Source organism: Podarcis vaucheri (genome assembly GCF_965113315.1).
Source record: "Podarcis vaucheri genome assembly, chromosome: 15".
Classification (NCBI taxonomy): domain Eukaryota; kingdom Metazoa; phylum Chordata; class Lepidosauria; order Squamata; family Lacertidae; genus Podarcis; species Podarcis vaucheri.
Window position 1 is genome coordinate 45,762,616 of NC_138753.1, and position 15,664 is coordinate 45,778,279.

General features: G+C 44.4%; 1 protein-coding gene and 1 long non-coding RNA gene across 4 annotated transcripts in view; one reads left to right on the plus strand and one right to left on the minus strand.

The window, feature by feature from the left end:
* The window catches only part of FGFR1 (fibroblast growth factor receptor 1), a 117,127-nt gene that overhangs the window by 79,307 nt on the left and 22,156 nt on the right, over positions 1-15,664 (minus strand). For all 3 annotated transcript variants that reach the window (XM_082200309.1, XM_082200308.1, XM_082200307.1), the window contains exon 2: positions 12,610-12,833. In XM_082200309.1, the coding sequence (XP_082056435.1) occupies positions 12,610-12,700 (91 nt within the window). In that variant the 5' untranslated portion in view covers positions 12,701-12,833. The remainder of the gene's footprint in view (positions 1-12,609; positions 12,834-15,664) is intronic.
* LOC309519636 overlaps positions 1-15,664 on the plus strand; it is a 94,926-nt gene that overhangs the window by 47,447 nt on the left and 31,815 nt on the right. The gene's annotated exons all lie outside the window — the stretch shown is intronic.

The window sequence follows — 15,664 nt, forward strand, 5'->3', positions numbered from 1 at the left end:
TAGGCGAACACTCTGAATACTTGAAATGTGCAAAATAGATCCAAGTCTACAACTCAGATTTCAGTTTTGCTCTCTGAAAGCAGAATGGGGAACATAAAACCTACCTAGATTCGTGCATCTAGCTCAGTACAGTGACTGGCAACAGCTAACATAAGGGTAGAAGAAGGTCCCTGCTGTATCAAATCAAAGTCCTAGCTAGCAGAGATGAACAAGTGCCCCCCCTTTGATTCAGTCCCTGATTTAGTCCAGATCAATTCAGACCCAATTCAACTCAGACTATGAATCCAAAATGAAAACTGAAAATATGAATCATTGTTAGTTCCATTCATATGCACTGGAAACCAAAAGAGTCATAACTGCAGCTCCCCATTTCACCACCCTTCTATGTGCTCCTTCTATGGGATTGTTTTACACTTTTGCAACATTTTGGAGAAAGGCTGTCTGGCTTTCTTACAGAGTGTTCTGAGATGCAGACTGGTCTGAATCAATCCAGGCCTGATTCAGATTCAGTCTGGAAACTCAATTTAGTTTGGAATTCAGCCAAACTGGTTGCACAGTCCTCCTGTCTAGTGTTCTGTTCCCATGGCAGGATGCTAGAGGACACACACAAGGAGGGCAAGTGCGCTCTCCCAGGCAGTCAGGCAAAAGTATTTCTCTGTCCTACCTGGAGATGCTGTCCTTGCCTGTAACACATGTGATTGCCACACCGTTAATGCTTTGGAATACAGAGACACTCAAACCTCTTTGCAGCATCTGGTGGGGCCACTGAGGAAACAGGATGCTCAGTTAGAGGGACCTTTAGTTCGACCCAACCAGGACTCTTCTTAGGTCCACCCCTGCCCTTTGCTTCATATTAGGACGTTATGGGCCAGTGAAAGCACAAAACCATTGTTCTCACCGAACCGATGAAGCAGGAGAGGCCCGGTTTATCCATATAAACAAAGCTTACGTAAACTCACCCCGGGGCAAACAAACAGGCTGCCGCATGCTCTTTGCGGCCATTTACACATACTTCAATGACAGAGAAATTGAAACAGAGATGATTGATGGAAACCACAAAAACCCCATCTACACTGCATCCCCCAGGGGATTCGGCAGAGGGTGTCTGTTAATACCCAGTGCCTGAGGCTGAAATACAAGAGCCTCTGCCTGCTTGGAGTGTGCTGGGGCACACACAGCCACCGCAGGGCTGGATGAAAGGGGCAGATTCTTCCAGGAATGGTTACATAATGGTTTTGAAACAAGCCTAAAAATTACAAGTGTGATGTAACGTCCAAAAGCTCCGTGCTGCACTTCTGTTGAATTTTACTGCAGCTTTGAAACGGAATTAAATCCGAGTTTAGTCTGGTTAAGGCCTGACCAGATGGCAAAACTCAACAGGTTCTTAGAGCTGTCATTAGCTTTCCAGGGATTTCGGCAGGAGGGGAGGGGGAGGGGGAGGGGGAGAAATTTCAGAAGAGGGGAGGGAAATAAGACCCCCCCAGCCCAGGCCCAAGCCCAACTCCAGGTGGGAAAAAGCCTGAGAGCAGAGAACTCATTGGCAAAAGAGAAGGGGGGGTGTTTGGGGGTGGGGAGAGGAGAAGCACTAAGATTAACCTTTAGTCTTTCAGTATTTATCCAGGGCCTCAATACACGCATTTTTCAGGAACAGATTTTTACTTTTTTTGCATGCAAATGGCCCTGTGCCAGACTAGGCCATCTGAATGTTAAAAAACCAAACAAAAAACCACCCTTCTGCATTCAGGGCCCTCACAAAACAGTGCAAACTGCTGTTATTTGCCAGGACGGATTGCAATAATGCAGCCAACAAAGAGATGCAGCCAACAATAAAGAACTGAATGGCTGAGATCAGCAGGTCCCCTTGCCGGTTGCCATGGGAACCCCACCAGGGCTTACTAAAGGTATTTCCTGAAGAAAAAGCACACACATGCCCAACAGCTCTGCTAATCCCAACAGGAAGCGCTTACTGGGCCTCTGGGGACTGGCCTCTTTCTATGGGGGGGGGTCCCCTCCAAATTGGCCTTTCCTCAAGGCTAACTATGATCTGTTTGCTGGGAAGCGGCTGCAGATTGCCTTATCCAAGCCCCCCCCCCCCAGCTCCTTTTACACAGAGACTCATGCACACAACCTCTGTCTCTAGTAACGGCAAGCAGTTTTCAGTGCTTGAGGTCATCCTGCTGGAGGGCATCCTTCACTCTGCTCTCCCTCACAACACCGCCTCCCCACATTAGAACATGGGCACGGTCTGGTTTATAAACTCCAGCCTCTGCCAAATATTAATGAAGGGAAGTTGTTGGACACATGAGAGTGCACAAGAGCAGGAGCTCAAGGGCAAACAAAAGTTCACAAGAGTTGGAGCAGGAGTGACAGTCCAAATTATGTGGGAATGAATCCCTTATTGCCAGGGTGGGGGTTCAAGAACCTTTCAGGTGGTCCCTTCCTATGTTAGCCAACTTCTTGTTTCATAAACAAGTTTCAAACTGTGTTCTGGGGAGACCCAGGGGGTTTGGGGTCTTCCCTGGAAGCTTATTAGCCATTACTCCAGGAGAAGTTTGGCAGGGGTGAGCAACCTTCCTGAAAGCAGCTTGCCTGCCGTGTGAAGTGCTGGGGAAGATGCGCGAGGAACATGTTTCGCGCAGCAGTGAGGCCACAACTGTTCCTTGCGTGAACCAAGGGGGTCCTTTGGCAACAGGCGCAGCGCTTACTTGATGGCATGTAGTGCCGAGTATTAGCTCAGGTGGCTTTAAAAAGGGATTAGACCAGGCATAGGCGAACTCACCCCTAGCTAACAGGGCCAGTGGTCAGGGATGATGGGATTTATAGTCCCAAAACATCTGGAGGGCAGACTTTGCCTATGCCTGGATTAGACAGATTCAGGGAAGAGGAGAAATCTAAATGGTGATGTGCACCCCTCCAGGTTTACAGGCATTTTAATGCACATTGCTCTTAATACATTTTTGTATGCAGCCTTCCTTTAATACAGTCATACCTCCGGTTGAATGCGCTTCGGGTTGAGTGTGTTTGAGTTGCACTCCGCGGCAACCCGGAAGTAACAAGCATAAAAAAACCACTGCTGTAAATAATTATATGGGCTCATGTACTTCATATCCCATTTTTTTCTTGCAAGAGGACAGCAGCCCAAATGGCTGATGGGATTTGGGGCTGCACTTTTCTAGACGCATGAGTGTAGCACTGGAAGAGTCCCAGTTTTGGGCTGCTTCATATGGGAAGATATGGTACTTAGGTGTGCATGAAACAGGCACAGCCTGGACCCCTTTGCTGTACTTGTGCATGCATGCAAGCGAGAGAGAGACAGCAATAGTGATGAGATCTAAATACTTAACCACAATACTCTTAACGCAGTAGTCCACTCTACACACAAAACCTGCTGCAAGACAGATCTAAAAGGACTGAAAGCTCCTTTTAGATCCTATAGGGGAGAGTGAATTCCAGTTTTCTGACCTTAGTCACTTAGAATACGGTACTTCTTTCTCATTTTGCAAACGTACTTCTGCTTTTTGTGTTCATCCACAGGACAAGCCTTTGAACCAAGCCACTATTATTCCTACTTTACAAATGGAGAGTGCAGCAGACATGCCCTAGTCCTCTACAAAGGAACTGCAAGGACAAAGTTTGGCTCAACTGGTCATCCATTGGATATAGTGGCTGGGCTTGTGTCTAATGTTGCACAAGTGTTTCCATTTGCAGAATGGGACTTTCCCACCCTTGTCTCCTCCTGCACATGCCCCATGCCCTCCCATTGCACAAGTGAAAATCCTTGCACTGACAGGACGGTTGCTTAGCATTACAGGCTACCACTGATTTACACGCGTCGAACTGATGCACAACCGTACATGCGTGCATTGCAACAACCCAGAAAAGGTCAGGAAAAGGGGCGGAAATGCAAGGATTAAGGCTTTCTGGGAGATGATTTATAACAAAATGAAAAAGGTATTTAAATATACCTTTCTGAAGAAACCAGAGGCCTTTCTCCTGGGCATGGTTGGCCAATTGGTGTTAAAGAAGGATAGAACTTTCTATATATATGCTACAACAGCAGCAAGGATACTTATTGCAAAATATTGGAAGACACAAGATTTACCCACTCTGTAAGAATGGCAGATGAAGGTGCTGGACTACATGGAACTGGCGGAAATGACTGGCAGAATCCGAGACCAGGGAGAAGAGTCGTGGAAGAAGATTGGAAGAAATTGAAAGATTATTTACAGAAATACTGCAAAATTAATGAATGTTAGAATGATGTTGGTTTGAAGTTAAGTGGTTTTTAGCAGCAATACTATAAAGGAATATGTAAAAATGGATTGTTAACAGGTGATAACCTAAAGTTATAATATATTAAGATAAAAGATTAAGATAAAATCAAAGAGGGAAAGGATTTGCTGAATTAACTAATTGAACTGGAATACAAAAAAGGGAGGTGTGAGGAGGTCAGGGAAACAAGCAAATGAAAGATAAGATAGGGAAAGACTGATTTGTTTTTAACTGTTGTTACTTTGTATTTTTATTTTTTTCCTTTAATTTTTTCTTTAATTTTTGTAATATGCTGAAATTTTAATAAATATCTTTTTTAAAAAAGGAAAAGGGGTGGAAATGGAGGAATGGAGCATAATGGGAGCATTATGGGCTTATGCATGCTCTAGCGTCACATAGAATCATAGATGTAATTATGTGGAACACAACCCCATGTTTCCAAAGACAACACTGTGAACGACTCCACAAAATCATGTGTGTGTTAAGAAAGAGATAGAAAGGAAAATACAGACAGACACTGGTCTTCTCATGGGCAACGTTCCCTGTGAGAGGTTGAAGAAATTGGGTGAGGGACAATAGTAAAAAAATCTGATTGATCTGTTCCACTTTTATTTTTTGTATTTCACTATGCAGGTCCCTGCTTTGGGAGTCTTTATGGCTGAAATGTAGTATACAAAAACAGCAGGAGCAGCAGCAAATCAATATATGAATAAATAATAGGATGAATTTGAAGGAAGAGTGGTTGAGAAGAGACTGGCCTAGCACGCTCATGGACATTACTTTTTATAGACTTCTCTGTAAAAGGCATGACTTCCAGTACCTTTCTCATGTTTTATGGCATATCATCGCTCATGGTAGCAAGATGCTTTCCATTTTTCTACATTAATAGCAGCGAGGGTCTATGCTGGGCCCCTGCAGCGGTCCCTCCTATCATGGACTCCATGGCTTGAGCTCAGTGGCAGGACTTTGGGACAGACGCCCATGTCTCCACTCAGCAGAATCAGCAGCAGCCCCCCAAGTGCCACAGAGCTGGCTTGTCTCACTTACTTCAAATGCAGTGATCAATAATCAATATACATTACCATCTTAAGAGGGAGCCCCTGTAGGATCATTAAGTGCTTCTTGAATTGGGAGACTTACTTCCCGTGGGAACATGGAACAAGGCTGCATTCCTAAGCTTAGCACAGGGGCAGTCAACATGTTGTTGGACTACAACGCCCATTATCCCTGGCCACTGGCCATCCCTGCTGGGCTTATTATGGGAGTTGCTGCTGAACGACCTTTGGTGAGCTCCCCATGCCTGACATAGGTTGGACAACCCACATCTCAGTATCAAAGGAAGGAAATGCGGTTTCTTTGCTAAGCAGTCTTTTCACGTGCACTTTCCGCATTTCTTGTTTAGCGTGGCAGCAGGAAACTACCATATATGGACATCTCCTGGCTATGGTGTGAGTCTGTGCTGTTAATTAATGGGGTTCTGCCTTCGGAGAAGATGAGCCAGCCCTCAAGGAGGTGATTATGTAATTTGCTAGCAATTCATGTCCTTCCCGGCGTGACGCTGCGCGCTGACGTCACGGGGTTCTAATGGTGGTGTGCCTCGAGATTTTTTTCATGAAACAAGTGTGCCTTTGCCCAAAAAAGGTTGGGAAACACTGCTCTAGCCCTTGGTCCACACACTATTGCAAGCACAAGATTTACATAAAGTGTGGGGTGGCTCACAGAAAGCAGAAAAACAGGAAGTATGAGAAATGTTAAAAGCTATAAATGTCCAGAGGAATGAAAAAAGTACTTCTGAGTTGTTTGTTTTTAAAAATATTATATTTCACCTTGGGGGCCATGTGGACAAAAAGGTGATTCATCATTTTTATTAACAAATATTAAATTCCCAAACAAATTTGCAACAGAATAAGAGCTGTTCTATATCAGTTGGGGATGGGATGTCGCTTATGGTACAGCCATCTCAGAAGGTCCCAGGGTCGCTTCCTGGCAACTCAATGTAGGGCTGAGAATATCCCCGTTCTGGACTTCCGGGGTGGCGCCATCGGTAATGGCGGATTCCCTCTGACTCGGAGGGAACCGGCTCTACGGAAATCGGGTCTGTACCACTACGGCGCAGCGGGGACCCTTCAAAAATCACAGGCGGGTGAAGCCTGTGACCGTGGGACTCGGCGGGCACTGTTTGCCCCCCCCAATTGGCAAAGGAGCCCGGCAACGGGCTCCGGAGCGGAGCGGGGAAGTGGCGCGGTGCTGTGAGTCGTCTGCTTCTTCCGTGGAGTGAAGCCGCATAGCCGTTGCCGGAGTGCGCTGCCTTTTTCCTGGACAATTTGGTATCTAAAATAATCACCCGTGAGTACTTAAACATTGAACAATTGGACTTCAAATAAGAACTGGCGATTAGAAAGGAATTGGACTTAAAAATGCACCTTAATTTGGTACTGAAACGGGAAGGTCTAAACAGGAAGTCAGCCTTCCGTTTCCCTGTAGCCAGAAGAAAGCAAAGATAACGTACACCAGAGCTTAGAAAATCACTTTTAAAGGATCGGTTTTCACCATTTAAAATCGTTGAACCCCCCCTTCTGTAGCAGGAGAAGAAGGGGGATCTTTTTTTGGACTGTTTAAACCTGCAGAAGTGAGTTTAAAGTAAAGTAACTTTCCACCGCCCTGACCCTGGAGCGGGGTGTCAGAACTGACGTTTTGAAGCTCATTAACCAGAGACAAATGTTTTTGACACATTGTTAAAAGAAGAGTAACATTGTGATTCCACTGTTTCCTTTCGCATTTTATAGGAACAAATATTGACAAAATATCTTAAAGAAAGAAACTGTGTTGCTATTGTCCTTAAAAGAAAGAATAACCAGAAGTTCTCCCCCTAGAGGGGACCGTGAAACAGTAACCAATTCTAGGGAGCTTGCAGCTGTCAAGATTACAATCGTGGGAAAGGATTTGTGACCTTGCAGGACAATGTTTTCAGAAGCACTGTTGGGTGCTCTCTGTAAAATAAATGCCCTATTGGATCAGTTAAGTCAGAAGACGGATTTGATGACTAATGCGGCCAGAACATTTGAACAGGTAGTGGGAAACTATATGGAACCCACTCAGGAACTTAAACAGGAGTGTGTCCTGATAGAGCAGATGAGAGAAGAGGATGTCGCAGAATCTTGGACGCCAGAGATGGAGGGACTTTTGGCCCAGCAGGAAAATGAGCCTTTGGATGTGACAAATGAACTTGGAAAAAACCAGATTAGGAAAGACAAAGTTTGGATTGATTTGGAAATGGGGGGGTTGGACTGACCCCCCTATGCAGGGATGTTTGGACTTTCCGAGTCTGGCAATGGGCCGTCAGAGGGTTGGAGCTGTTGGGGCTTCCAATTTTGGAGGGAATTTGAAAAAATACCATATGGAGTCTAGTCTGGACTATGGGAAAGGGGCTGATTTGCTGAAAAGGGTCAAAAACACTACCAAGCTGGAGTTCCCATGAGTGAAAGGAAAATATGAAGAAGAGCTGCGGAAGGGACATGGAAGAGACTTGAAGGCCTCGGATATAAGATCACCAGGTTAATGTGCCAGACTAATGGGATAAAAAGGACTGACAATCCCGGGACCGGGGGGAGGGGACGCTGGAAGAAGATTGGATTGTTTTTATTTCTTTTTTATCATTAGGAATGTTGTATAAAATTGAGGAACGTTGGGAAAATGCTGAAATGAAATTACTTGGCTCTTGTAAAAAATGTTTAAAGAATTGGGTAAAAAGGTAATGGTTATGAGAAGTTGGTAAAAATAAGATTTAAGCTTTAAGGTTTTTTTATAAGATAAGATGAAAATAGAGCAAGGTAATGCAATGACAGAATATTATGAATTATGGAAAGGATTTGCTATGATAATTATTAATTAAGATACAAGAGATGGGAGGAGGAGGTGGTCATGGAAAGAAGGTAATGAAAGTAGAGAATTTGAAAATGTTGGTTTTATTTTTACTTTTACTTTTTCTGTTTTTGTCTTTTTTCTTTGTAATTTTAAAAAAATTCTTTTTTCAATAAATATCATTTAAAAAAAAAAAAGAGAATATCCCCGTTCTGGAGAGTCACTACCACTCAGGGCAGGCGCTGGGGATACTGAGCTAGACTGACCAGCCGTATGACTCAGGATAAGGCAGCTTTGCTATGGTCTTGTTTCCGTGAATCATTAGCATTTTATGTGGCAGCCTTCCTCCAGCTGAAGTCCTTCTTACATTTTGAACCACAGCTCCCAGCAGCCCCTGCTGCTAAGCTGTCCTGGCTGGAGCTCATGGGAGTTGTAGTCCAAAGCAGCAGGAGGACGCTGGGCTGGTGAAGACGGGTGCATGAGAAGAGCTGCCACAATGGGAATGGGGCAAGGAGAAGCAGCTGCTGTTCCTGCCGCTGCTGCAGGATGGGAAAATAAAGGGTACGGATACACAGCTAGGGCAAAACCAACACTATATTTAAAATGAAAAGCAAAATAATATTACTTTTTTTTTAGTTGAGAATACTTCTTTTTGGTGTGAATACTTTTAATATTAATTGAAAATGTTTTAGTTTGTGAATGTCTATGTGGGTTGCCTACAGTGCTGCTCAGAGGAGAACAATTGGAGTTAATGAATCTGACGGATTTGGTTCACTGATTTCAATGGGTTTACTCTGAGCAGAAGTTAGTTGGCCACAACCCCATTTGTGTGTTTACAGTGGTACCTCGGGTTACAAAGACTTCGGGGGGGGGGGTCCCTTTACCTATTGAGATAGAAGTTCATAAAAAAGTGAAATACCGTATTTCTCTCTCTATAAAACGCACCAGACCACAAGACGCACCTAGTTTTTGGAGGAGGAAAACAAGAAAAAAAATATTCTGAATCTCAGAAGCCAGAACAGCAAGAGGGATCGCTGCGCAGTGAAAGCAGCAATCCCTCTTGCTGTTCTGGCTTCTGGGATAGCTGCGCAGCCTGCATTCGCTCCATAAGACGCACACACATTTCCCCTTACTTTTTAGGAGGGAAAAAGTGAGTCTTATAGAGCAAAAAATACGGTACTTAGGGATATGGCTAAAAACATAAATGTCTACAAAGACAATTTTGAAAAAGTGTGGTCTGAGATAAAAAGCAATTTAGAAATATGGAGCAGAATGAACCTTTCCCTACTAGGAAAAATAGCAGCGATAAAAATGAATGTATTGCCAAAAATGCTCTTTCTGTTCCAGACAGGCCCAGTAATGGTGAAAGATGATTGCCTCAAAAAATGGCAGAAGAATATTTCGAAGCTTGTCTGGGGGAGCAAATGCCATGGATTAAACACAAGATACTTACAGATATAAAAGAAAGAGGCGGGTCTGCCCTCCCAGACCTCAAATTGTACTACGAGGCTGCATGTTTAGTATCGATTAGGGACTGGAGAAAACTGGAAAAGGAAGAAGCACTAGATCTGGAAGGTCATGATAACAGATTTGGATGGCATGCATACTTATGGTATGGGAAAGGGAAAGTCAGGAAAGGAAAAACAGCCTCCAGAAATGTTTTGAGATTCAGCAAACGTGAGGAGGGCCCAGAAGCAGCTGATCTGGCACCTCCATGCACACCTTGTGACACCAGCCACTGGTGGTGATGGAGCAATGAGGAAGAAATAGGAGGGGATCTGGCAGCCTTATACTGATTGCACGGTTGCTGGAGCGGAAGTCTACAGAAAGTGGAAGAGGCGACATGCAGATAGCAGGGGCCTCAGTCAGAGAGACTTTTGTGAAAAGACTCTGCTATTCTGCTACAAGGTAAAGTGAGACAGGTCTCAACCTGCCGTGTTTCAGGTAAAAAAGGTCACGCTTGGCAAATCCACACCATGGATTTGGGGGGTTGCAAAGGGAAATGCAGGAGCAAACATAGGAGATGAGAAGCTGTTTCATGCAGAGTGAGACCACTGGGTCCATCTAGCTCAGTACTGCCTGCACTGACTGGCAGTGGCTCTCCAGGATTCCAGGCAGTGGACATTATTAGCCCTATCTGGATGTGGTTGGGATTGAACCCGGGGCCTTCTGCATGCACAGCCAAAGCTCTATCCTGGAGCTCTGGGCCTTCCGCAAGGGGCAGAGATCCCCCAAGGGGAGAGAGACACCCGGGGCACAACCCACGCGGATGTTCTCCCATACAAGCTCCTTGGCATGAAGCAGGAGCTGCAGAGGAGCACAGTGCCTTGTATCTGGTCTTGAACAGTGAGAAGTGGCCACCAGTTCAATGCATCAAGTCCCAACATTTTTGGTTGCTGGCCGTGTTTGTGTGCAACTGAATTGGCTGAACTGGATTGATCTTTATGCTACAAAAAGCTTTACCTGCTGGTGTTAAAGGACTCGTAACCCTACCTATCGGACAAGCAACCAAGAGCAAAAAGACCACAGAATCATTAGGGCACATTTCTCATGAACTATTACACCCTTCCCAAGCTTACTTCGGATTTCACCCCAAAACAAATACTTAAAATTGCTGGCCTGACTATATAATATATACACTTTCAAGCAGATCTAATTCTTGTCTTTTGCACAAGTCTTCTTATTCTTTGGCGATCACTCGTAGCCAAGTAAGACTGTCTTCCATAAACACAGTTTTAACAATGAGTCCGTAAGTGACTGTGGAGGCCAATTCTGGATCCACACATCCTTCCACAGTGGGGACATAGGTTTCCGGGTGGGAGCTGATCATGGTGTGGATTTGCCAAGCGTGACCTTTTTGCACAAGTATGACCTTTTTGATCACTTGCCTTCCATCATAATTTTTTCTCATGTAAATATCTTATAGGCATAGTAGTCACATGAAGATTTTAAGTACTGATTTCTATAGTTTATCTGAATTCCTGATGTTCTAATTTGAAGGTTCAGATACATTTAGATTAGAATCTAGATAAGTCAGGCATGAGAAAAATAAACTGTTGATCCTACTTGCTCCTACAATGCACAGACAAGATTAACTTTATTTTTACACAATTGCCTTATCAGGACTTATGAGGTTCTTCTCTAAAGATACCAGATTAGGAACTCAAAGATCCAGACACTTAACTGCTCAACTCAGACCAAAAGGATTGGTGACCCAGAAACAGAGACAGTTACAGTATAAGGTTCAAATTTGCAGTGACATTATAAAGTGGCCCTTCAATCCAATGAACATGCTATGCCTCTGCCTTATGAACCCTCTTCTGCTGCAGCGTTTTCAAGCTCCTGATCCAACCTCTGACCTCAGGCCAGAGAACAGATTGAGGTACAGTTGTCTACAGCCCCAGCTGGGGAAATGGACCAAAGCCATCCAGGTGCAAACCTCTGCTGTGCCATTTCATCTACTGCCAGCCATGAACAGGATCCGACTTTCTCTTAAAACAGAAGAACTTATTCCAAGGTACCATTTGAAGAACGTGCATAGTCAAGAGGATCAGCAAATCCCAGCTACCAACCCACAGTCTACCGACTCCAAGACAGACGTATAGAAGACACCCAAGACATTCACAAGCCTAAGTTCAATTTGCAATAAATATATGCATCAGATTACAGATTGCAAAACAAATAGCTTTTGTTTTCTTTCATTTTTAAATGAAATTCCTTTCAAAGTGTCCAAAATTTGTTAAGTGGTTTGTATGCTGTTTGAAACTGCATGTCTAAAATTCTATTTCAGAAAATAAGAATTAAATTTAAAACAAAAAATTAAACAAAGACATAGGGGGTATTCTCTCAGCCCCATCATTTATTGCAGAGCTTATAAACTAAGTTAAGTACAGTGGTGCCTCGCAAGACGAAATTAATTCGTTCCGCAAGTCTTTTCGTCTAGCGAATTTTTCGTCTTGCGAAGCACGGTGTCAGAAAAGTTTTGGAAAAGCTTCAAAAATCACCAAAAACCTCAAAAAAGGCTACCACACCGCGTTCTATGAGTTGCTCCTCGAAGTCAAGTCGCAACTGTATTAACGGTGTTAAGAAAAAGGAAACAAACTTGCAAAAAGCGCAAGACGTTTTCGTCTTGCGAAGCAAGCCCATAGGGAAATTTGTCTTGCGAAGCAGCTCAAAAACCGCAAAACCCTTTCGTCTAGCGAGTTTTTCGTCTTGCGAGGCACCACTGTATCTACTTGAATTATGCTTGTTACTCAAATGTAAAATTTCTGAAGAGTGCATTTACTCTTAATGCAGATAGGACAAAATATGTATTTATTCCTGAACATTTCTGGAGCGATGCTAAAGGCAGTTCAGCTTTGTTCTTGTGAATGCTCTACCACGTTCCTTTTGATTCACCAAGAGAACAAAAACACCACTGAAAACTGAAGCACATCTACAGCTGGCAATGGCACAAGAGGTACTAACACAGCCTACCTTGCTCAGGCAGAGTTTGTGCTGGTCTTGCCGTGGACAGTGTGGCTGTGACCAGCACAGCCCAAAGAATGAGGCACTTCCAGGTCAACATCCCAGTTCTCCTGCTACTGGATGACCACTGAGCTCTCAGACGCCATGAGGGTGTGCAGCTTTGGTGCCTGTTTGCAAAACGAGAGAAGGTGGCGGGGGTCTCACTTGTTCTCCAAGGTGCAGACTTTCAAACACTGTAAATTCAAAAACAACAATTAATGTACAGGAAAATAATTATACTACTTTCCTCAATATCTCAATTATTTTCTCCGTCTAAAATCAGGACTTTTTGTGCAGTGTTTGTGCGCTTTTGTGTCTGAGCAAATTTAAGGAGGCAATCACACTGCAGATTCAAAATAGTGGAAAGGAAGGCGACTGAAGCTATGAATTGGGACTGGGGAACCTCTGGCCCTCCAGATGTGGCTAGACTTCAACTCCCATCATTCCTAACCACTGGCCATGCTAGTTGGGGCTGATGGGAGTTGGAGTCCAACAGCATCTGGAGGGCCACACTTTCCCCATCCCTACTGCAAATTCCTGAGGCAGAAATCTCAGTTCCTCACTCAACTAAAATTCCCAGGCACCTTTGGGAGAAGCCATGCCTGTTAAAATGGTAGCAGGGAGTTGGTCATGTACACTGACATGAATTCTATCAGCAAGTAAGAGCAGCAATCAATTGTTATTAGGCCCAAATAAAAGTAAATGCTAAGACTGTGTATAAAAAACATTATTTTGTTGCAAGATAAAATAAATATTCTGCTATTGCTGATTTTGGATTTTTTTCTCAATGGATCAGCACTGCTGGTTGTGGCTTTTATAGTTCAATCCACAGTAATTTCTTTGTGATGGCCTATTTATACAGGGTATCACCCAGTGTTGAGAGTCAAATAATAAACATGCATACATAAACAAGCCCAAAACTCCTATGAAGAGGGTGTTTGCAGCAACAAAACTCACAATATCACAATACAACCACTAGCCTGAGACCCATTGAGATGGCTCCACTATTCTAACAAAACAGAATCAGAACACACTGTCTTCTTTTTGTACTGTAAATAAGCCTGACTATGTGGTTCATTACAATTTTGTTGGTTGTCACTTTCTTCTCCCAGCTGTAATGATGGAAGTTCTAGCATCTGGAAGTTGTGAAACTGTGTAGATCACATCTGGCAGTACTTTTATTTATGTCGTACATTGATAGCCTCACATCAAAGAACTCCAAGTGATACAGCTGAGGTTCGCAGGTTCCCCTTCAGACGCTGACCAGACCCATGCGCTACGCCTTGTACTGTCCACCATGTCCTCAAGCCAAGGTATAAGTAAACAATAAATTCACACACAGCACAGCAGAATAACCAGCTTAGACATACTGGAGCACCGAGTCTAGTGCGCCCTCCAGACGTCTTGGACTACAACTCCCACCAGCACCCAGCTAGCACAACATCCACAAAATCTGGAAGCTGGGGAAGATGACACTAAATTTTTGTTCTTTCCAAAAAAATAATAATTTCTTATTCCTAAAGATACAAAGTTTGTAAGTTGCTACCTTATTCGTTACTGGCTAAAGAAAACAGCACATGATCATTTCTACTAGAGATGCCTTGGTCTATTCTACCAACTTTTAAATTTGTTGTTGTTGTTGTTTTATGACTCATTCTACAGCCAAGCAGGCCCTCAAGGCAGCTCACAAAAAATAAAATTAAAAACCAGTACAATGCCAAAGGACAAATAATTACTATTTAAACTTAATAAAAACATTCAGCGGTTAGCCCATACCAAAGACTCTCTTTCAAACTGCCTTTGCCAGCCTCCTCCTCTCTCCCCAGGCCTCCCCTGCCTCAGCTCCAGCGGAGGCACTTGGAGGAGCAGACTGTTCCCAGAGGCCTCTGGGCATGGGCAGGTTGCTGCAAGGTCCCTGGGTGGGTGCCAAGCCATCTTTGCACAGGGACAGCGGGGAACCGCCTGGGTAGAAGCTGGATGCCAGACCAAAGTCTGCTTGGTTATCTTGCCCCCCCAAGCCATGGCGCCTGGGACATGTGTACTGATCCCGGCAGTTAAACAAACGTTGGCACCAGACCTCTGAGCAAAAGAGCTGCCGCCAGACCCAGATCGTACATTTTTAAAATAGCTGGCTTAAAATGTTAAATCGTTTTGTTAACGAGTGAAATACTTGGCTGAAGGGTCTCTGGTATTTTCAGGAAACAACTGCCCTCTCTCTTAAAGGTTCTGTTTATCAACCCTCCTCGCTACTTGAGACACAACCCAGCAGAGAATTTCCCTTGCAACCAGGGCTCTTTTCTAAGAGAAGAAGGGGAAGCGCAGGGGCAGAGCAGGCTCCAAACCCTGAATTTTTGTCCCCTGAAACAGCTCATGGATGGCTCAGGGAAGAGTCACCGGGAAACCTGTCCTGGCTTCCCCAAGTGCCAGGTTCATACTTCCAGCATGAATCCCAAGGACAAGTCACGAGCCGTGATGTGGCCGTCCTTCAGGCTGCACAGAAAAGAGGCCCTGGAGACACTGAAGTGGCGTCAGCAGGAAAACATGCACTTCTCAGCCAAATGGGAAGGGGTGTGGGAGCAGGGGGCGTGCAGAGAAAGGACATCAAGGCCCAGTGGCCTCCTCCCCGGGAACAGCAAAGAAGGAGGAAAAGGAGCAGGTCCTCCTGGGGAGATATTCATGACAACTGCCTTTGCCCAAAGCACCACGGAAACCAGCTTTGTGAACTTTGTGCAACAGCTAAAAGGAGGGCAGGCAAAGGAAAAGAGGCGTCATAGAAACCTGGGGGATTTACATCTTGTGTGTGTCTACTCAGAAGTAAGCCTCACTAGAGTTCAATGGGAACTGGTCCCAGGTGAAGCAGGCATAGGATTTCAGCCTATTAAAATATTTAGGAGATCTATCATGTGGAGAACAAAGTGTTAAGTGGAGTGGAGGATATTGGCCGCATTCTTGATGAAGTAGCAATGCTGAGTCCAGGCTGTAGAATCATAGAATGGTAGAGTTGGAAGGGACTCCCAGGGTCATC